At 35.0% G+C, this 23,946-nt stretch overlaps 2 protein-coding genes across 3 annotated transcripts in view; both read right to left on the bottom strand.

Moving 5' to 3' along the window:
• The window catches only part of LOC135721229 (SLAM family member 5-like), a 38,218-nt gene extending 31,255 nt beyond the window's left edge, over positions 1-6,963 (bottom strand). The window contains exons 1-2 of the mRNA XM_065243423.2: positions 6,895-6,963; positions 6,512-6,584 (exon numbers count right to left, since the gene is read on the bottom strand). The gene's annotated coding sequence lies outside the window, so the exon portion shown is untranslated. The remainder of the gene's footprint in view (positions 1-6,511; positions 6,585-6,894) is intronic.
• A 2,099-nt stretch (positions 6,964-9,062) lies between these two features.
• LOC135721226 (uncharacterized) overlaps positions 9,063-23,946 on the bottom strand; it is a 165,508-nt gene continuing 150,624 nt past the window's right edge. For both annotated transcript variants that reach the window (XM_065243418.1, XM_065243417.2), the window contains 3 exons: positions 17,676-17,993; positions 11,065-11,376; positions 9,063-10,588 (listed from right to left, as the gene is read on the bottom strand). In XM_065243418.1, coding sequence (XP_065099490.1) covers positions 10,503-10,588; positions 11,065-11,376; positions 17,676-17,993 — 716 coding nt within the window. In that variant the 3' untranslated portion in view covers positions 9,063-10,502. The remainder of the gene's footprint in view (positions 10,589-11,064; positions 11,377-17,675; positions 17,994-23,946) is intronic.

The raw sequence follows: 23,946 nt of genomic DNA, 5'->3' as shown, positions 1-23,946 counted from the left end.
GAATCAGCATTCACTGGTTCTGATAGAAAGGTCTAGTGGAGTCCATGCCTCAACGGGTCAGGGCTGTTTGGGTGGCAAAAGGGGGACCTACAAAATATTAGGCAGGTGGTCATAATGTTTGGCTGATCGGTGTATATGCAAGCATATTCATGTATATCAGTCATGTGACCTTTTACGTCATCCGCTCTTTTTCCAGCTTACTGCCGCTATGTTGAGTACCTACCGTGTATCAGTAGGCTACTGACAAGCATTAGCTAGCTTGCTACGAGTTACGTATTTCTTATCTTTTACTGTCTATGATTCATACAGATACAGAAATGGCTACACTGAAAAAAAAAATCCTTTCAATTTACGTAATTTTAATGTGTACATCGGTCCCACATAATCCGATTGTGTTAAACCAACATAATTTTCCTCATTTAATTTTTATGTGTCAGACCAAAACATTTTAATTGTTTCAAGTAGTCTAATATAAATATGTTGACTCAAAGTGCTATTTCTCTTTACTATAACACATTTATTTTGTAATGTTTAAGTAATTTTATTATGTAAGGGGACTAGATTTTCATTTGTAATTCCAACATGCTTTTTTAATGCTTATATTATGGGATTATGTAACTCTAAAGCAATTTCATTATGTTTCTGGAACCAGAATAATCATCCATAATTATCCAAATGTTATTTATTTCTTTTTTAAATACAAAATACATTTGCATTGGCATAAAAAGCAAAGAGTTTTAAACAAAAGTTTAGTGATATTGAGGCAAACCACTGCTTTCAGATCATCAATTCATTTAAATCACTACACATTAATTCAACAACAGTCAATAACTATTACAACAATCAGCACATGCAGTACATACAAAGGGGCAATTTCCCAAACAGGTTGTAGATTAATCCATGACTAGGCCCTAGTTATATTAGGATATTTTTTACAAAAAAAGTTTACAAACAAACCTACCTTACAAAAACAACACTGGAGTACATCTTGAGACAAAACAATGGCACTGATATATGTCAAGATATGTCAGTGCAATATGTTTTCAAATTAAGGCATTGCAAAAGTCTGGGACTAGAAAAAGCCCCATCTGTAAAACTGACCCAAATGTTTAAAATAGTTACTATCACAGTAGATTTAGAAGTGCTAAAGCACAAACACTGCATTCCAAAGAGACATGCAAAACAGTAAGTACTTTTATTTTTTTAAATGGATTTACAAACTGGAAAATATCAATCCTTCAGAAAGTCAGAGCTACAGCATTTGTATAAACTGATAATCAAAGATTCAACAAAAACAAAATACAACAACCATTTCCAAAATCAACTCTGAGCAGCAAACGGTTAATGTTTTAATAAGAAAAAACACTTAAAACAGATAAATAAAAAGAACATAAATGAGCAGCACAGTCTTTCTGATCCTTTCACTAAAAGAAACTGTTCGTTAAAGTTATGCTCAATGCAGTTCCATTAAAATCTTTTGGATTTCTTCAAAAATAAAGCGGAGATCAGGATAGCTCAGGTTTAAGGCATACATCAGCTCAAACAACATGGCACGATGTTGCAACACCTTCATGCCTTCCAGGACTATACAAAGATCCTCTTCTTCATCATAAGAAGCATGTTGTTTGAGAGCACAAATCCCAACAGTGGTGTCTTCAAATGACCACACTGATGCTGACTTCATCCATGCCCTGTACAAAACAGACAAATGTAGTTAAAGAAACAGAAAAAAAGTTACTGTTACAATAAAAGTGTCATTGGAAATTAGTACAATGCAAACAAATATAAATGCAAGTATACAGACCCATGTGCATTGCCACAGCATGTTACAATTGGTTACAAATATATGGGTTACAAAGCAAGGCAGCTGCACTGTCCACTGCTCCAGGTGTGTGTGTGTGTGTTCACTACACTGGGATGAGTTAAATAAAGAGGCCACATTTCGAGTGTGTGCTACCATACCTGACAATCACAGCAAAAGTGAATTATCTCATTTTCTCACTCTCATGTTGTTACAGACCTGTATAAATGTCTTTGTTCTGATGAACACGAAGGAAGACATTTATTTTGAGGAATGTTTGCAACCAAACTGTTCATGAGCCCCATTCACTTCCATAGTATTATATTTCCCCACTATGGAAGTGAATGGGGCTTATGATTGGTTTGGGAACAAACATTCCTCAAAATATCTTCCTTAGTGTTCATCAGAACAAAGACATTTATAAAGGTTTGTAACAACATGATAGGGAGTAAGTGATGAGAATTTTTATTTTTGGGTGAACTACCCCTTTAAATCTTCCCAGGTGTTTTAATGACCCGTGTGCCAAAAGATGTAACTAAAACATACTACATTTTCTGTACTTCCAACAATGTTTACACATTTTTATGTCTATGAATCTATATTACTTACTTCTGTCATTTGATCATTCATTGTTTGAAGTCTTTTTGCTAGCTGTCCTCCTTTCTGATAGAAGAGTTTCGTCAGGTTTTTGGATTGGAGGTCCAGGTGACACGCAGGAACATAAGACAGTAGTGATTCTTTTAAATTCAGCATTTATCTGAAAACAAATTAACCAACCATTGTATATTTGAGTACTGCGAGTCAAAGAATAATACATGTATATTAGTTACAAAAATAAGATTTAGCTCCTAACAGCAGTAAAACAGTGATAGGAATTACTTACCAATGCTTTTGAGTGTGTAGCGCATGCAAGGATGATGGACCTATAAGAGGAAATATTCAGAGGTGAAATCAACACACAACCTCAAATGATTAAGGTCACACATACACAGAATAATGAAATAAGTATTATATCTGTCATAGGACGCAATTTTGGACAAAATTAGATCTTAAAACAAGGTGCTCTTCTGAAAACGTCAGCTTTAAGGTGTGGCACTTCAAAGCGATTTTTTCAGTTAATATACCAGACGTCACGCGAGGCATTTAAAAAAAAGCTTTTTCTAATTGAATCAAGTGTTGCTCGTGGCGTAGTGAAGTCACGAATAACTGACGCGGGTCTGTTCATCTGATTAAGCAGACAGTTTGTTTCATACAATGTCATTATTAATGTAGTCAATTGATATCATCTGGTAAATTACTTACATGGATAACGTTAACGTTACTCTGGACAGAATAACGTTTGGTTAGCGTTTTATTTGTCCTGAACCGTTTCCATAGAACAACTGAGTAAAAAGTGCCTCAAAAGTCAACTCAAATCTGACAGTTTTCAACTCGGATAAAACTACCAAACGTGAAATAACGTTATACAGCTGACATTTTTAAAACGCTGTTTTTCTTTATGAGCCTTACACTTACTGACTGACTGACTGACTGTAACGTTAACTTACTCCACCAACATCCTCCAAACTCATTTTTACTACAAGTCATTGCAATGGCTACATATTGTAAAAAACCTGTCTATCTAGTGAAGATGTATCACGTATAAAGTGAACATAAATAAATAATAGAACTTACTTTAATAACGTGGTGTCCTTCTGAGAGAGTTCTTCTGACTGACTGCTGCTGAGTCTTCATTTTGGCGCCCAAAACAAACGATGTTTATTCTTCTTTTATGGCGATTGACGTCCTTTTCATTGAGCGTTACTGCCACCTTCTGCTCAGGAGGTGCCATTTTGTGTACAAACTCAATTTTATTGCTTTAAGTATTCAATTCAATCAATTTTAATCAATGTGAGAATAATGTGTTCATTTTAGATTCAAACAAAACATTTTCATCCTAATCAATTAAATTATGTTTACACAAGGAATATAAATATTTTGTGTTGTATATACATGTTTATTTTATTTAAATTCAAAGACCCACCAAGTCCATTTTTTTCAGTGTACGAAAGACAACATTTCGCACATCAACTGTCATGAAAAGAAACGTTACAAAACATATCATCGTTAGGGTGTGATGCCTACTCGATCCCTGATGCGTTCTTCCAGCCGCTGTCCGCTGCCAAAGACTAAGACTGTTTTTACAACACTAAGAAGGCACGACAAAACATGAAACTTTGCTGGAAGTATCACCTGGATCTCTACACATGAACGCGAGCATTGAGAACATTGTTTGTGTACACAGAGTTTACTAAAAGAAAGGTTTTGAACAACTGACTTTGGCTGTTATGGTGTCAGCTCGTCATCTTTGCCAAAGAATCGATCCCTGAATGCGAATGAATGAATCTCATATGAGGCTCCTTTTTCAACTAGAAGGTCAATATTGTATTTCACTTGCGACAAAACAACGAATTATCCATGCATTTATATGGATTTATGCTTTAGGAGCTATCCATTTTTACTCTCATCCCTCCTTACGTCGCATTCAGAGATCGAGACCTCTTGACTGGCAAGATGGCGGCGAGCGGACACCAAAACAACCAAAGTCAGTTGTTCAAAAACTTCTTTTTAGTAAACTCTGTGTACACAAACAATGTTCTCAATGCTCGAGTTCATATGTAAAAACCCAGGTGATACTTCGAGCAAAGTATCATGTTGTGTCAAGATGTAAATAACACCTGACCATACAGAAAACAAGACATTGCATGCTGTTACAGAGCTCTCAAGTCACTCAATTCAGTCTTTTGTCACGCATTCCCGTCACACATTGTATTTCTCACACAAAAAAACTATTCATCATATATTTAATATGCCGCAGCGCCCAAAATGTACCGGGCAGGAATCAAGCCTGTCTCCCCTGGAGTTCTAGTCGAGCCAGCCACTTATCAGCCAATCAAAAAATAAAGAAAAAGGCTGCACAATAGCCAATCAGAAAAAAGCATTATTGTATCTGGGTAAGATTTAACGCAACAACCAATGAAAAAAGCATATCCTGGAATTGTTCACCATCATCCTCGTTCACACACAAAAGAAAACCACTGGAGCTCCAAGCATCACTTTGAGTACAGAGTAAGTCATGATCTCCTGTTTTAATGTTACAACAAATTCACAACTTCTTTGACACAAACAATGACAACTTGACTGCTGTTAGAGAATGTTTCCCAGATAATCAGCATCAGTTTTAGTTTTACAGACTGTTCACTGACAACACCTGCTCAGGGGTCTCATTCATAAGACTGTGCGTAGGATCCTTACTAAAAGTCTACGTACGCATAAAAGCCAAAAATGGCATAGGCCAAAAATATATTTAAAAACTTTATAAATCACAGATCACCTGCAAGTGTGCATACATGAATCATCCTCAGATCCCACCCTGCAGGCCCATTCTCCCATCAAGTTTGTTTTTTATAGATCGCAACCTTTGCGTAGGAACTAGCGTACGCACATTTCCAGCCCCGTTTTGTGCATACGCACGCTTTATAAATGAGACCCCAGAACAAGTAGTCTAGGCCTAGTTATAATTTCGTTATCACACAATGACTGATATTTTGTCACATTAAAGGGACACTTCACCCATTTGCATTAAGCTTTGTATGGAGTCCATCTGCTGCAGAGAATTTCAAAGGTGCCAGTTTCTTCTGGATGAAATTTCTACATCAGATGATGGTGAACCATCCAAGCTTTGCACCGCATAAGTGCAGTGCGTTCTGGATACATATTTTAGAATACGAAAGGTCAACTGGAAAGCCTGCAGGGACAAACGGACGTCTGACTAAAAAGTATGCGTTTCTATTTACTGGATTAGTGGGAGTGGCTTGCAGAGCTGTGCATTGTGGTGCATTGTGGGAGTTGTTGCCTTCCATACAAATGCGCCCAAAGTCCCTTTCTGTCTTTTCTCAGTCAAATAGGCACCGAATTTTCATGTTTTCATGGGTGAAATGTCCCTTTAAACATCTCTCTCTCCAAATAGGCTTAATAGTTTTATTACCATTAAATAAATAAGTGTATTGAATTGTCAATGTTATAGGTCACTTTTAAAATCATGTCTTATTTTATATCCTGGCCATAAATGCATTAATCATTGCATCTGTCTTTCAAAGATTTCAGGTAAAAGGCAACTAAGCATCCTCTCATTCGCCCTGAGAGGAAAGCCCCTCAAACAACAATGGGGGTCATTGTTGTGTTTGGGTGGGGGGTTGGAGATGTCACTCTTGCCTGTCTTCAAAACTTGAGAGGCCTGCTTTTATGATCACCGAACCCTGAATATTCAATCTGTAGTGTTGACTAGAGAGTCATCTAGTGTACACTACAGGAATTCACCTCTTCATGATCAAAGTTTACTTTGGTCAATATTTTTTACGTTTATATATAATTTATATTATATATAAATACTTAATATATATTTTTCGTAAAATTATACATTTCTAGTAAATATTAAATAATAAACAGTTTAAAATAATATTAAATATTATACATATTTACCTCTAGTAGAGTTACTACTTAAATATTTTAATGTTTATGGACAGGTCCTTTTTTACTTATATTGTAAGTTAAACATATCACATTGTAACTCGTGTTGGTTCGTTCGTGTTTGTTAAAGGGTTGAACTGATGATACTTGAGGAAAGGTCAAAGGTGAAGCCTAAAGCGAGCAAAGAAAAACCCCTCTTACCTTTATATTGATGGCGACTACAGACACAAACTGATGAAGACTGATGAAGATATCTGACCTCTGAAACCTCCATCTGAGGAAGATGACACTTTTATTACAACTTTGATCAATAGCATCAACTACTGATGAACAAATCAATCTTTCTGAAGCAATAAAACTTTAAATAGACAAGTTTTAAATTTAGCGTGTTTATGTTTTTAATTTAACATATCTGAAACAAAAAAGATGTTTGTTGGTGTTTTGTTAAATCTGTACTGTCAGCCTCACAGCAGCTCTTTTTATGATTAAAGTCTTACTTTGTGTTTCTTTAACCTGAACCTTAACTCTGACTATCAAGTTGACTTTAATTTCAGCAGATAATCGTTTGTTTCTCTCAGTTTTACCTCAGTTTCCTCGACTAATGAAGCCATGCTGCAGGAATAGGATGTTGTGCTGACTAAGGTGGCGAGCAGCGCATGCGCATGATTTCGCGGTTGTGGCTAGAAGGGATACAGCTACGGCCAAAATCTCGCCTAGAAGAGCGCTGTTTTCATCCTAATCCTACCTCCAAAACTACCATTTCGCAGGATTAAGACCGCAGATGTATTTCATCTAGCCAGAACTGCTGTGTTTTTCTTATTCTACCCGCAAAGCTAACCTTGAACCCAACATCTCGCGAGATTTGGGCCGAAGCTGTATCTCATCTAGCCAGAACCCGCATGCAGGTCCATCATTCGCGGAATGGCGTCTGCTAGTTAAACACATTTTAAATTGATTCGTTGCTCAAATTGAACTGCATTCACAACATATTAACACATTTAACACGTTAAAACAGAGTTTTGAGACTCGTGTATAGTTTACGTACACAAGCATGGCTCACATATCAGTGGTAGAGCGCCATCTTGTGTACACAGCAGATATTTACCACTACAAGAACAGCAGAAAACTATGCAAAATAAGTTAAAGACTACATTAACAGAAAGCAAACGAAGTAAGTTATTATTTACTAATACGTTAAATAATTTAGACTAAATGTTTCATCTAATTTCATAATTTATTGAATAAAGATAATTCAGGAGGACATGTTGTTTGTTACATCCGTTAATTATGAAAATATTCTCTTAATTATAATAATCATTAATACATTTATGTGGATCAGCAATATAAAGGTATTAAAATCACTGCACAAAATTTATTCCTGTTCCTATATACAAGTAGCCTATTTCACCATGAAGAACATTGTTAATATAGTTTATTCATTTGGCAAATAATTTCATCCTAAAATTTTTACTCAGTGTTTTGTGAGATTCAAACCCATGACCTTGACATAGAGTCCCTCTACACCCCTATCCAACAGCACTGCAAAAGTAATTGATGTGTTTTACTTTAAAAATCTTATGGCTTCTGCCCCTGTGACATTATGGGATAGAAATATGTTCATCGGTGGCACACTTAAAGGCGGAGTCCATGATGTTTGAAAGCCAGTGTTGATATTTGAAATCGCCTAAACAAACACGCCCCTACCCCAATAGAATCTGGACCTTCTGTTGATAGACCCGCCCCACACATACGCAACCCGGCATTTGATTTGATTTGATTGGCTATAAGTGTGTTTTGGTAGTCGGCCCGTCTCCTTTTCCAAACCGTTTTTCAAACATCGTGGACTCCGCCTTTAAGAAGCTGATTGGTAATATTAATAATAAATTGAGAAATGCTGGTGTATAATGGTGTCTGTGGGTTTCTATTGGTTTGTGTTGGGTTCTGTGTAAAGGGCAATAGCTTTTCTTGTGAAAGTTTTGAATGGTGTTTGATTTGAATCCTGAGAATAGATTCTTTTAATGACTTGGTTAGGTCGACTTACAAAACGTTTGCAAACTACTCACCTTTAAAAACTTATAAACAGTATATGCGAGTTAGAAACATCTGCATGTGTATTTTAAGAGAAATATAATTAAACTATAGTATTTCACGAAATGTTTTTTACACGTACTGTGTCAAAAGGAATCATCCAAAGGAACCGATTCGTTTAAATTAATGAGCAGACTCAGCACAATGAATGCTTTCGTAAATAATAATTATAGCGCCTCATTGTGGTCAAATAAACGAACAACAGTAAAAATATATTGAATTGATGTTGTAATGTAATCAGTAAATTCACTTTAACTTTTGCGCCATCTTGTGTCCAAAACCAATTCATTTGTATAAAAATATTGCATTAAATATATGACTTTGTTCTTGTTGTGACCCTGCAAGAGTTTATAAAGAAATATTACACTGAACATAACTTTTTGTTGTAAAAACTCTATACATATTCATATCACGTCATTTATGTTTTATTAATTATTTTGTTAAATTGTTTAAAAAGACAAACACAATACTGGTGCATAATAAGATATTATCAAATTAATTAATTTTTAAATAAATTTACTTAATTTTATGTACATTCAGATTGTAAAACTATATAGGCCTAGTTACATAAAGTAATCAAACAGACAAATCTTTTTAGTGTTAAATCACTAAGAGTGATAATATTTAGATTAAATGTCTCACATAAATAAAAAGGCACTGTGACTTTTATTTATCAGATGCTTTTATTTAAAAAAAAAAAAAAAAAAAAGAGGATTATAACATGAGTGATGTATCATATAAAAGCTGTTACAGTACACATGATGTTCAGAGAAAAACAGACTAAAAGAGATTAAAGTGTAAGACTTCAAAATTTTTTGGGGTTTAGTGCAAGCTTTGAATTAAGTGCTATAAATCGATGCATCATGCAGTTTCACACTAATAAAAAAACACAAAAGATTGTATCATGGATTGTACTGATGATCATCTGTCAACATGAAAACATATTCAGTCTACATTCAGATCACATTAAAGATGTGTCTCTATGACACAAACAATATTAATATACAGTAACAAAATGTAAATAAGTAGTTATTTACTATAGCAATCGTGGTTACATAATAATAAAACACGGCACAGAATTTAGAATATAAACATTTGGCAAAGCTTAAAAAAGCTAAAATAATACCATTACCATTTACTTCTCAAAAAGTGTTTAGTATTAATTACATTCCATTATAATATGTGAAAAAATATGTTGATCAGAGCAATTTAACCACAGGAATAATGTTTTTGTTACCTGTACCTCATACATTTGAACATAAAATAATTTATGCACAGCTATATCTGCTAATATTCACTAAGAAACCAATAAGAGAGAAGCTAAACCTAAAGCTGCTGCTAGCATCACACACTAGTATCAATTAAACTACAGGAACACAACACAACTACAAAACAGTCAAATTACTCAAGTTTACAAGTATTTATGTTTGTTTTCCTTCATGAATATGATGCCTCCTATACCCCTGTTGCATTATGGGATAGAAAACTGACCACTGGTTAGACATGAACTAGAAGTGAAGATCAGCAGATCATCAGGTTAACAATAAAACACTGTTTCATCTACAGATTCACATTTAACCACTCATAGTTTTGCATACTGTATATGAGTGAAGTATGAATACTAGGACACAGGGACAGATACTTTTGATGTCAACTAATATCAACAAACATCAGTCAGTGAAAAACTGCTGGAGTACATCTGTTAGATATACATGAGATATTTAGGCTTTTGTTTCATGTACTAGCTGTATGAAACAACAAATATAACATGCGGTACACAATTTTTGCATCTAGTAACAGATATGAAAGCTGATATTTATATTTAAAATAACAGAGTTTATCTGTAGATCAGTGTGAACAACAGATGTGTTCCATTAACTTTCATTTTATTTACTTGACTTTTATTATATTTATAACATACTTATCTTTCTATTAACTTCATTTATTCAAGCTATTGAAATCAGAGGTCAATCTTTTCCTCTGGTTGATCAGCACACACAGGTGGATTGTATAAACTCGTTATTAAGAGGGTGATGTTATAAGTGATGTGATGCTGATGTGTTTGTAATATTGATGGTGTTACACTGGAGAAACATCACTGCTACTAACTGCTATTAGGCAACAACGGCTGCATCTCTATCCCCACTGAATCTCCTCCTCTCTTCTCCACTGGATCTTCTCTCTTAGAAGCTGTAAAAAAACAGAGATGAGAGATCAAATCAGAAGTTGTTTATAGAGGAAGCAGCAGTGATAAACATCTTTAAATGAAGGATGATCTCAGTCAATCATTCTGGTGTTTTGGGGCATCTTGTTGGATTATAATGATATAATGTTTGTTCAATCAAAAGCTCTCAATGATAAGAATCTTTTGTAATAATATTACTGATATGATCAAGTAGTAAATGGTTGAATGATGTTTTTATAAACTAAAAGCTGTTATTCATTAAGCACTGAAGAGTGTAATTACTGGACTACATCAACAGAAGAGATCAAAAGGTCAAACATCATCTCATAGTCAAATAGCCAATAACACAGAAACACAAAATATATGAACAAATAAAAATGAATAATCTACAGTTTTATCTGATTTAAAATGAAAGTCTAAAGTAAAGTCACACTGAACTCAGAGTTCACTGATACTGTGACTGGATGTGAAATTGAGTTACCTCTGACCGTCACTCCGAAACTCCTGTTTGAGGTTTTTCCATCTCTGATGATCTTCAGTTTATAAACTCCATCATGTTCCCATCTGATGTGATTGATGTTAAGATCTCCAGTCTGATGATTCAGTTTCAGTTTATCTCTGAATAGACCATTATAACCATCATATGTACTGAAGATATTGTTGGCAGGATTGATTTCAGCTATGAGAGTTTCTCCAAATATCCACTCTATCAGATCAACTCTCTGTATGTCTTTAACTTCAGTCTTCAGATCAGCAGATTTCCCCTCATCCACTTCCAGTGTTTCTGTTGTACCTGTAACGGCAGCAGACAAAAACACAGAAATGAAATCAATTCAGGTGATTTTCATCTATTAAGTGTTTTATTTACTGATTATAAACATCAGCTCATATTCTCATAATAAACTTCTCTTTATGATTTTAATCTCTCAGATTGTCTTTTAAGATTCCAACACTGCATTGTTTCACACTGTAAATATTTAGCATCATATTTAGGTTACTGGCATTGTGCCAACCTGTGGTAGTATGGCATTCACAATCACAAGTGTGCTTTACCCACAGTCGCACAATGGTGCCCAGTTAATGATTAAAATATCACAATCTTAATTTAACCCTTCAGGCAAACTTAGTGTGTATTTATGCTAGATGGTCTCCTAGCCTGGTTAAACTAGTTTAGGTAGGTTAGCTAGGTTGGCTTTAGGAGTTCAGCCTTCTTTTTAGCTAGTCATGCTGGTCTTTGCTGGCCAGGCTACATGAACAAAACTACTGTTTGCTATAGTTTACTACAGTCATGTACAGCAGTTCACACAATGAAAAAAGTTTTGATGTCATTTGTAAATAAAAGACTTTGTAGATTTTAATTGAAATAAAGTGTAAAGTATTCAGTAGCAAAAAGATTCTGAGAATCAGGAGATAATTCAGGGGTGTATTAGAAAAAGATCATGGGCCCTATTTTAACGATCTAAGCGCATTGTCTAAAGTGCACGGCGCACAGTCTAAATGGACGTGTCCGAATCCACTTTTGCTATTTTAACGACGGGAAAAATAATTTGTGCGCCGAGCGCTGGGTCGAAAAGGGTTGGTCCTATTCTTTTAATGAGTAATGAGTGTTTTGGGCGTAACATGCAATAAACCAATGAGAGTCTCAGCTCTCATCCCCTTTAAAAGCCAGTTGCGCTGGCGCTATGTCTAATCCCTATTTAGATGACGGACTTTGTAAACTGAAAAACTAAGCAGAGGAAGAAGATCCCCAGTTTAAGATTAATGTTAAATAATTATGTTGTTTTTCACTTTTATTGAAATTGTTATTTTGGTAACGCTTTAGATTACAGCCCGGAAAGTACTGGGTATGTACAGCGAATTTACAGCGTATGTTTCTGTAATTATAGTTTACTTATGAAGTACGTACATGTAATTATAAGGGAACAATTTATAATATTTGGGGAATAAAGGGGTAACAACCAGGAAAAATACAAATAATATATGCAGTAAAGTACTGCGTAAGTACAGCGAATTTATAGCATACATTTCTGTAATTATAGTGTACTTATAAAGTACATACATGTAATTTTAAGGGAACAATTTATAATATTTTCGGAACAAAGGGGTAACAAGTCCCACTTTAATTTACAGCCCGCAGATGTTGTATTTACTCTTTAACTACGTGAAACAAGGGGGTAACAAGTGCCACTTTAATTTACAGCCCGCAGATTCTGTACTTACTCTGTAACTACGTGAAACAAGGGGGTAACAAGTGCCACTTTAATTTACAGCCCGCAGATTCTGTACTTACTCTGTAACTACCTGAAACAAGGGAGTAAAAAAAATTTGACTTAGATTGTAACAACACAAAACAGTAACTACAGAAAATACACTCTTAGAAAGGATGTGTTAATTTTTTACACATCTTTGTGTGTTAAGTTTTTAACACATTATGTGTAATTTTAACACATTATATATCATTTTGTGTTGATTTTGTGTTAAAATATAACACAAGTTGTGTTAAAATATAACACAAGTTGTGTTAAAATATAACACAAGTTGTGTTAAAATATAACACAAGTTGTGTTAAAAGTAACACAAAATGTGTTGTTTCCATAATAACACAGAGATGGGTGGATTTTGGGACAACGCATTTAGTGTGTCGTCCCAGAATCAACACTAATGTGTTGTTTTTAACACATTTGTTCTAAGAGTGTAGTTCTAGTTTTGCTTGCTTTTTTTCACCAAAGTTGCCTTGCCTATTTTTAATTTTGCTTGATGACCCAATAAATTCCTGTACTCTTTTTCTTTATTAAGGTCAGTAACCTTTATTGAAAATTCTAAATAAATTGTATCGTACTAATAAATTGCATAAACACATTAACTGAATTTTAAGTTTTGTTTAGTAATCTAAAATACTTACTACATATTATTTGTATTTTTCCTGGTTGTTACCCCTTTGTTCCCCAAATATTATAAATTGTTCCCTTATAATTACACCTACGTTCTTCATAAGTATACTATAATTACAGAAACATACGCTGTAAATTCGCTGTACTTACGCAGTACTTTACTGCATATATTATTTGTATTTTTCCTGGTGGTTACCCCTTTATTCCCCAAATATTATAAATTGTTCCCTTATAATTACACGTACGTACTTCATAAGTAAACTATAATTACAGAAACATACGCTGTAAATTCGCTGTACTTACGTAGTACTTTCCGGGCTGTAATCTAAAGCGTTACCGTTATTTTTTATTAAAACCTTTAAAACCCGTTTTCTTTTAGTCATGAAAGTGAAAAAGCAGGCTTTTAATTCCTTTAAATGTATGGCTATCCAATATCATCAAAAAATAATTTACAAGTATGGAAGAAAAGGTTTGCACTCTAAAAATACTTTAGGAGATTATGTGGCTGTTTCCAGAAGAGGGATTAGACTAGTCCTAAACTAAAACATTTTTAAGAGCTGTCCAAACTGAAAACAACTTGCGCTGACAAATCTTAAAATACATCAGTGCCCTTTGTTTTGCCTCAAAATGCACACAGGTGATGTTTTTAGTAAGGCATGTTTGTTAAAACTAGTCATATTTCCTAATTAAACTAAGGCCTAGTTAAGGCCTAGTCCTGGATTAAGCTAATCCCTGTCCAGGAAACCACCCCAAAGACTTTACAAAAGTGCAGAGAGCTGTTTCAGCACCCGGACAGCGCCATGAGTTTTTTTTTTTAAGCATTACTTAAAAATGTTTCTCATCCCACCATATCCACAGGTACAGAGTCATCATATACAATAAATCTGTGAGGTAGAAAAACATTTAAAAACAGATGCATTTGTTTAAAGCAAAGCATTTATTTACTTACCAGGCTACAGGTGAAGCAGCTCTTTACTAGCCTGACGTTGTCATACTCAATTCTAATCAGAATTTGAGTCTGATACCGCTCCATTGAGCTAAAATTATGAGGCGTGTCTCAACCGAAAAATGCCTCTCCACTCAATTGGATAGACCTATGACCAATCAGAGCAACGGAGTGTGTGATGTATGTTGAAATGTCGTCTTTTGCAGCCTGACCGAACTGCTAGTAATTTCGCTACAATGATATTAACATCATTGTAATTATACTTAGTATGAGTTAGCGAAGGTACATCAACACCTACTTTGTTTACAACATTTCATTTATATCACAACATTAAGTATTTACTAAGTCATACGGTAAGACTCTCTTACCATTTGTACGTTAGGTGAACTTCATCCACGACGATAGCTACCCATTACGTTGGCTTGAAAAATATCGGAGCCTATCATGTCCCACCACTTATTCAGCAGTCACGATTCCGGGCTTCCGAAAAGAAGCTGGCAACGACCGCTAATTATATCCATCTCGTCGTGCATGCCAAGTTGCATCGCCGTGATACCCATTTCAGTTGCTTCTTTGACTTTGTCCTCCATAAGTGCGACCAACTTTTGCCGAATCCCATAGGAAGGACGGCGAAAACATAAACAAATGCCTTGATCGCGTTTCTCTGTTCCTCTTTTACAATCAATGCTCTGTCGATATCTTTTAGAACAGACTCAATGTCAGATTCCACACATCTGATTTCTGCAGCGGCAGCCATTTCATTGTAAACCGGGTGTGCCTCATAAGCCTTGAGAAGTGAAGCCTCTGGCTCTTTGATCGCCCCCTGGTGGCTGGCTGCAGTACAAGTCATAAACCCCGCCCTCTCCATTCAAACGAATGGGACTCTGCTCTAAATAAAAAAATTATTTACACTTCCAATAAAAGTTTCCGAAAGATGGTTTTGGTCCTTTCAAGTAGTTATCATCACGCTGATATATGTTCAAGGTTTCATTATTGTGGTAAGTTTCATTTTAGCATGTAATTTGATGCTATAAAAACGGGGCGTGTCGTTATGATTGGCGTGGTTGAATTGGTCGAGCGAGCGTTTGGGCGGAAGTTTGATACCGCGGCTCCGCCTCTGGCTCCACGGACGATTCCTTCTGCGCATGCCTTGGCTCCAAACTGACGTTTTTACGTAACATGGCGGCGACCGTGTTGGACATTTTTGGCTTCAATTCATTACAATGGTGGGAGGCGACGTCGCGTCGTCCATCTTTTTTTACAGTCTATGTTGTAAACAGATTGAACACACGCGCTCTTTGGTGACGTGGTTGATACGTTACTGTTGATCATCTGTCCATCATCGTATAAAGCCCGCCCTCACAATTTGATTCGTCGGCCAGTTTTGGGACTCGCATAGTAGCTCCTCAACGGAAAAACGCCAGACCGATCTTCCCGTTTTTCAAAATGTGGTGGGCGGGGCTGAGATCGGCTGGCACCCAGGCTAGCTCTTTACACCTTCTAACCTCTCATAATTAGTGCTCATTTATGTCCAAGAGACTCAATAATAATCTTTTACATTTGAATGCTTTACTTTTTCATATTTAAAAGCTTTTTTGTGCTGCTGTGCATTCATGTGTGAGATGAGCAAACCTGCTTTGTCGTTCCGTTTATAGGCGCATATTTCTAACGCGGTCATTAAATAACAAAAACAATATTGCACCATTGACTTTAGACTTTAGACCAGGTTTTTGTTGGTCAATGGTGTAGTCTATTTTAGTTGCCTCAAAATAGCAACGCGCCAACAATGCGCCTGAACACACCTCGTTTTCAGACCAGAACGCCCATGGGCGCAAAAATGAGCGCAAATGCATTTGCTATTTAAACAACGCGGCGCTAAACGTGAAAATTATCATTGCGCCGGGTTGAAACTAGCAAAAGACACTTGTGTCGTGCATTGCGCCGGATGTATGATAGAGCCCCATAACTTTAAATTCTCATCTTATCTGTTTTGGTAACCATGGTATGTCAGTTAGGTTCTCATTTAAGACAAAAATTATTACAGAATAACAAAACTCAATTATCTTATTTTGACTGATAGGAAATAGATATTTGAAAAGCATCCTAACTAGATAAAACATCCTAAAAACGGTCTTAACTTTAGGGTAAACCCACAGGTGAAACTTAAATGAAAGCCATCTTTAACAATCTCATTATGATAAACCTGCTGGAGAATGATATTGCCGTTTTAACAATGTGCAGGACGAAAAACAGCAATTTTTTATTAAAGCCTTTGAATATTTTTTACCTTCACAAATGGTCACTACATTACTCCCGTGCACATTTATTGTGTTTCGCTAGTGAAGTGATCTTCCAATCTCTGTCATATCTCATTATTAAAAACACAGTTTTCTTATCTATGAACACTTGATCATAATAAATACACACTTGACTCTGTGTTTTTATCAAATATTGAAATACAATACAGCTGTATCCTAACACTTATAGTCACCTTAGGAAGAATAGTTTACTTTTTTAAGTTGCAATTGTTAAATGCTTATAAGCAATAGTAACACACAGATGATGTGCAGACTATAATTACAATGAACTTAATAATTTTTTTTTTAAATATAAATAAATATAAAGTACAATCATTAGTTTACTGTATGTGTACAGCAGCAGCTCAAGGATAGCTGATTGTTTGTTAACAAATAAGAGTTAAACATAATTAAGAGATGAGATGCGATGAGAATCCTATAAATCAATTTAAGAGTTGCTTTTGTAATATGAATTTGTGGAGAATCATAATTTAAGACTTAAAATAGTAAGTTTCTGTAATAACCCCTCAATCTTTTTATAAGCACAAAAAATGTTTAAAGGTTAAAAGTTTAAACAAAAGATAATTCAGGTTTAAATGTGAAATGCAATGTGAGAATCCCCACTGAGTCATAAATCACTCTTACATCTACAGTATACTGTCAACAGAGTACAGATGATAATAAAATCATTATTATACTTAGGGGTTGTCTCCCGGACAGAGATTAGACTAGTCCTAGACTTAAATAAATGTAAGAGCTGTACAAACTGAAAACAACTTGCACTGACATATCTTAAAATACATCAATACTTTGTTTTGCCTCAAAATGCACATAAGTAATGTTTTTAGTAAGGCATGTTTGTCAAAACTAATTATTTTCCTAATTAAACTAAGGCCTAGTCCTTTCTTAAGATAATCCCTGTCCGAGAAACCACCCCATAAAGATTTGAGTTACTCACCAGTGACAGACACTCTGAATCTCCTGTATGAGGATTGTCTACCTTTAATGATCCTCATTGTATAATCTCCTTCATGTTTCTTTCTGATAGCTTTGATGGTGAGATCTCCAGTCTGACGATTCAGCGTCAGTTTATCTCTGAATAGATCATCATCACCTTTATATGTCCTGAAGATATTGAGGGGAGGATTGATTTGAGCTATTAGAGTTTCTTTATCTCCAAATCTCCACTCTATCAGATCATCTCTCTTTAAGTCAGTAACTTCAGTCTTCAGATCAACAGATTCTCCCTCATCCACTTTCAGTTCTTTTGTTTCACCTGTAACAAAAGACGACAGAAACAGAAAGACATAAATGAAATCAATTAATCTGATTTTCATCTATTAAATGTCTCATTTACTGATTATAAACATCAGCTCATATTCTCATAAATGAATTTCTGTTTATTAACTCAATCTTTCAGATTCTCTATCAGTATATAAATATAAACACAACTATAACATCTAGATGATGAATTTTGTGAATCTCCAAACAGTGAGAATTCATCTAATGGGTAAAATGACTTTAATAAAATATCAGTTGTTCAATATTGGTTTTACTAACTCACTAAAAAACTCAGTCAGTGTGTTTAAATAAAAAAAAAGTTTACATAAGATACCACTGATGTAGCTGTCAATCAATTTTATTATAAAACTGATCAAATATAAGAAATGATGTACAGATGTGTTGTTTCAGTTAACCCTTTCGATATAACAAGTGTAAAAGTTGCTTTATCTGCAGTTAAAATCAACTTTTAACTATAACTTTATTCATTTATACTGCAATTTCAATTGCCCAAAGTGCTTCACAATATTACAAAGACATAAAGCAAAATATCAAACCAATAAATAGAAGAAAATTACAAGATAAAAGATAAGAATAAAAAAATACATAAAAGTTAAACAAGTAAAAGATAAAATGAAATAAAATATATAAAAACATCAAGAAACTATCTCCAAACAAGGTCTATTCTCAACAAACGCTAAATTTAGTATTTAACATAAGTATTTAACTGAAATTTAAAACCTTCTAAAGTTGAGACCTGCCGAATGTGCAAAGGGAGGCTGTTCCATAGTTTTGGGGCAATGACCATGAAAGCTCTGTCGCCCCTTAATATTTTTTAAAGGAACGGGGAACTGCTAGCAGAAGTTTATCTCCTGATCTCAGAGACCTGACTACAGTATGGACCTTTGAGAGGCTGTTGATATAACTTAAGGCGATATTGTGAAAAGCTTTAAAAACTATCAATACAATTTTAAAATAAATTCTATACTGGACAGGAAGCCAGTGAAGAGTAGATAATACTGGAGTTATGTGTTCTCTAATTTTTGTGCCTGTTTAAAACATAGCTGCCGCATTCTGCACTAATTGCAGACGAGATAGATTGTGTTTGCTTATGCCAACATACAGAGAATTGCAATAGTCCAGTCTGGATGTGATAAAGGCATGCACTATAACCTGTAGGTCTTTAGTATTAAGGATGGGTTTTAGCCTGCAGATCAGTCTAATTTGATAAATACTACTTTTTACTACTGACTTAATCTGGTTGTCAAAGCTGAGGAAAGAGCCAATGATAACACCCAGATTCCTACAGTATTTTTAATAGGTATATTGAGAGGGGCAATAGCACTAGACATAGCTTCCTTAAGTTGCGATGGACCAAAGATAATTATCTCCGATTTTTTTTTGTCATTTAGTTGAAGAAAATTGTGAGATAACCAGAGTTTGACCTCATCCAGGCAGAGTACTAGAGGCTGTAGCGAGTTCAAATTTTCAACTTTAAAAGACAAATATAATTGAGTGTCATCAGCATACATGTGATAAGAGACGTCATGAAGACGGCAAATTGAGCCAAGAGAGCTCATGTACAAAGAAAATAACATGGGCCCCAAAATAGAACCCTGAGAAAGACCATATTTAAAAGATGCCAATGAAGAAGAGTCATTTGCAAAATTTAAAAAGAATGTTCTTTCATGCAAATATGACTTGGGGACTGTTTTAAAACATAAAGCATAATTAAAACAACCCCCAACCCAGCGTCAACTGACATCAGTAGATCTTTTACTACTTAAACTAATGCAGTCTCTGTGCTGTGGCCAGCTCTGAAACCAGATTGGAAGTTATCTAAAATTTCATCTTCAAAGGAGTAATTTGAGAAAAAACTACTTTTTCCAATACTTTTGTGAGATTCTCTCAGCTCTGAAGGGTTACAGCCAGATTCTTTGAGTAAAGAATAAACCACTGCTTGCTTAAGACAAGGAGGCACCACTCCATTTCTCAGAGAACTGTAGCATCTGGCTGTATTGCTAGAACCGGATCATATCTGATACTTGGATTGCAGAATAGCTAGTAAATATGATATTATGTGCTAACCCCCATGCCATGGTTAGTTTCTCTTCATTTCTACATCAAAGAGGCTATAGTCACCCCCAACCGTCTCAGTGGGACATTTTATGGCACCTCTGTTGAGCATTTGAAGCTCAACAGAGCTGATAAGGAGGTGTCAATGGAGATATGACCTAAAGATATTACCTAAAGATGTCTTTGAGACCATATGACAAACTCTTTTAGGTCTTGTCTGTAAATACATTTATGCATGTGTGATGTATGTTGGTTCCCTCTTTTATAAACTGCTTTTTAAATAACTTGTATTCTCATGTACAATTGTGAAGAACAACTCTTCAAATGGACTGGACACTCGGTTCGCACACCGACAACCTGGTCTGTTCTTCCAGCATGAACATGCTGCAACTGGACTATGTCTTGAGATTCTTCAAGAACCTGCAAAGCCACCTTCTTCCATCTAATCCTAAGACTTTCAAATGCCTTCAACTGCACAGACATGCAAGTATCCAAGAATTATTCTATATCTTAGAATATAGCTGCGTTTAAGTCGGTTAAGTAAGATGAATGTTGGTTTATGCAACTCTCTCTCTCTCTCTCTCTCTCTCTCTCGCTCTCTATTTCACTCTTTTTCATGTTAAATGTTGTCTGCCTAAAGTCTGTTATGTCTCATATAATCCCAGGAGAGTAGTCAATAAATATATATGCATATTCATACATGGATGCCTCTGAGTTCTGATTAAATTCAAAGTCACTTTAACTTTCGATCAATGCTACCTCACACACAACGTTTCTTAGAATTTATGTACAATTATGGATATATATTCGCTGGACGAATTAATCAATTCATTGTTATGATTTATTCTGCTAAATCCTACTAATATAAATATATATATATATATATATATATATATATATATATATATATATATATATATATATATATATAGTTAATGACGATTAATTGTATGTATTTGCATTTGAGCTAAATCAACAATTCCCTGAATTGGTTGTTTTAAACAACACTATTCCGTAAACCCTCCATTCGCTACAGAGCTGTTTACAATAGATAGAATAATATGGCCCCGAATATCAAAATTATATTTTAAAAAGCGAGGAGGTATAGGATCTAGTGGAGTATATAATAATTTCACGTGTCTAATAATATCCTCAAGAGCTGGGGAAGAGACTGTATCAAAAATATCAAATGTACAGGAGTTTGGGCTGGAAACTGCTGGAACACAATATTAAGGTGTGATATCTTCTCTGATGATTAAAATTTTCTTTTGGAAAAATGTCAAAATGGACTATCCCTTATCTATTCCCTTGCTTTATTCTGAGTTTACTGTCTTTTATTTTTTTTGTGCTTAATAATGTATCCCCTGTGCCTTTTGTACAATAAAAAAGTGGTGATGGATGGATTAAAGGCAGGGTAGGCAGGAATTATCTAAAAAACTTTTTTACAAATTTGTTTAAACTGTCTTTATATACAAATACATAATTAAAATGTAAGTACTCTGAAAAAGAGAGTATAAAAATCAAGTGTCTGTAGACCTCTCACGACTGTTTTAAACACAGCTAGTTATTTCCATTCGGCATGAAACAAATGATTAGCTTGCGCGAATATCACTCTCTCTCGCTACCATGGCACCACCCGTTGCTATAGGATCTGCCCAGACATGCGCACACCCGATTGATTTGAACGTGCACGAGGCACTCTAGAAAGAGCACAAGCATGGCAGAGAAATTGCATTCAGAACTCCCAGAAAGTGAATTCAGAAGTCACAGTACCTGCATATCCAGTCAGCGAAGGCAAACAAGGCAAAAAGGGAATAAACGAAGCAATCAAACGAGAGTAAATATCACGTGGCTTTTCCTCGAATCTACGATGTGACGTAGCGGTATTGTCTGCGGAGTGTAGTCCTCATCAGAGTCAACAATGCTTTCATCACGGAAACTCTTCCATGCAAAACACTGGCTTAATAGTGAGTACTAGAAGGCATCCTATCTGTTTATATTCCTACTGATAAAGTTAGGTGTATTATTACATGTGATTGTGACATGATGTTATTACATGCACCGCGCTCCTTCCTCTCCGCGTGTCTGAGGTAAATCCTTCTCCCAGCAAAGCTGTCGGTGTCTCGCGTTCATGTGTTTTGGGGGCGTGGCTTTAGAAACCCAGAAGGGAGGGGGTGGAGTGAATGGAAAAAATGAGCTGTGTTTAAAACAGTGGTGAGAGGTCTACAGACACTCGATTTTTATACTCTCTTTTTCAGAGTACTTACATTTTACTTATGTATTGATATATAAAGACAGTTTAAACAAATTTGTAAAAAAGTTTTTTTAGATAATTCCTGCCTATCCTGCCTTTAAGTACTGAATTGATTGTATTATGAATTTATCTATTTATTAACTCTGAAACATATTTAGTTGCTTTTACAGCATACTGATATTTCTTAAGGGATACATTGTCAGAAAAAAAGGTACAAAGTTGTTCCTTTTTCTGTCGCTGGGGTTGTACCCTAAAAGCAGAGGTGGAAAAAGTAATAAAATATTGTACTCAAGTAAAAGTAAAGTTACCTTTATAATATTTTACTTAAGTAAAAGTAAAGTTACTGGTCTAAAAATTTACTCAAGTAAAAGTAAAAAGTAAATAATTTTAACTTTACTCAGAGTAAAAGTTACTTTTTTTTAAGCGGGGAGAGGATTCTAGTACAGTTCAAAAACGACAAGGGAATATAAATCTCAAACTAGTTGTTTTTAATTGTAGGAACATCTTTACAATTAAAGTGCAATAACAAAAAGTTAATAAAATAAAAATCTTTTTAAAACTAAGAAACATTTATGGAATTGTTTAATGATTTTTACATTTGAGTTATGCACTGTTGAAGGTGGTCAGCAGCTAGTAAATACAATCACTACAGTAAGTTTGTAATTGATGTATTGCTGGTAACATACATTATTTTATTAAACTATAGTTTAAATGAGCTTATAATGAGATGAGTGCCATGGCTATATACATTTGATACTGTTGAACTCCGAGTGCGCAGTTTTATCATAACTCCATCTCATCACTTCAGCATCTACTGCTTTATTTTCTCACATGGCAGAAGAACATGCCTGGACTTGGTTACAGCGTAAACATGTAGCGGCGTAATGACGTAACAACATGATGTCATCACGCTTAAGCGCAATACAATGACAAGAGTGCAATACTTTAACACCCCCACTCGCTCTTGGCTCATTGTGTTATTTAGAAAAACAATAAACAAAAGAAAAACAAGTCTTCACTTTAGCACAAATAATGTAAACATACATTTTTCAAATTTTTATCTACCAAACATATATTGAACAAAACTCTTTAGCTTTTGCCTTGTAGGTGGCTTTGTCATAATGTCAGCAACCATTTTCTCTGTGGGACAGTAGTCCAAAATGACTTTACCATCATTCAAAATGTCCCTTATAAAATGGTATTTGATATCAATGTGCTTGCACCTTTGCCTAGAGATTGGATTTCTGGCTAGTGCTATGGTACCTTGATTGTCCTCATACACCTTTGTTTGTGTATATTGATATGTGTCCATACACTTGAGTAGCTGTTTTAAGTAGATACATTCCTGCATGGCTAATGCTAAGGACATGTACTCCGCTTCACAAGTAGATAAGGCCACTGTTGATTGTTTTCTGGTTTTCCATGAAATCAAAGAACTTCCTTCACTTAGATTGACACAATATCCTGAGGTACAGTACTACGTCTGTCTTTTGTATCTGACGCCCAGTCAGCATCACTATATACTCTTAGACCTAGTTTCTCTGTGTCATTTCTTCTGAAGCATAGTTCCTGTTTTGTTGTACCTTTAAGGTATCTGAACACATTTCACTGTGTTCCA

Source organism: Paramisgurnus dabryanus, chromosome 24 (genome assembly GCF_030506205.2).
Source record: "Paramisgurnus dabryanus chromosome 24, PD_genome_1.1, whole genome shotgun sequence".
Classification (NCBI taxonomy): domain Eukaryota; kingdom Metazoa; phylum Chordata; class Actinopteri; order Cypriniformes; family Cobitidae; genus Paramisgurnus; species Paramisgurnus dabryanus.
This window is presented reverse-complemented; position numbering and strand designations above follow the sequence as displayed.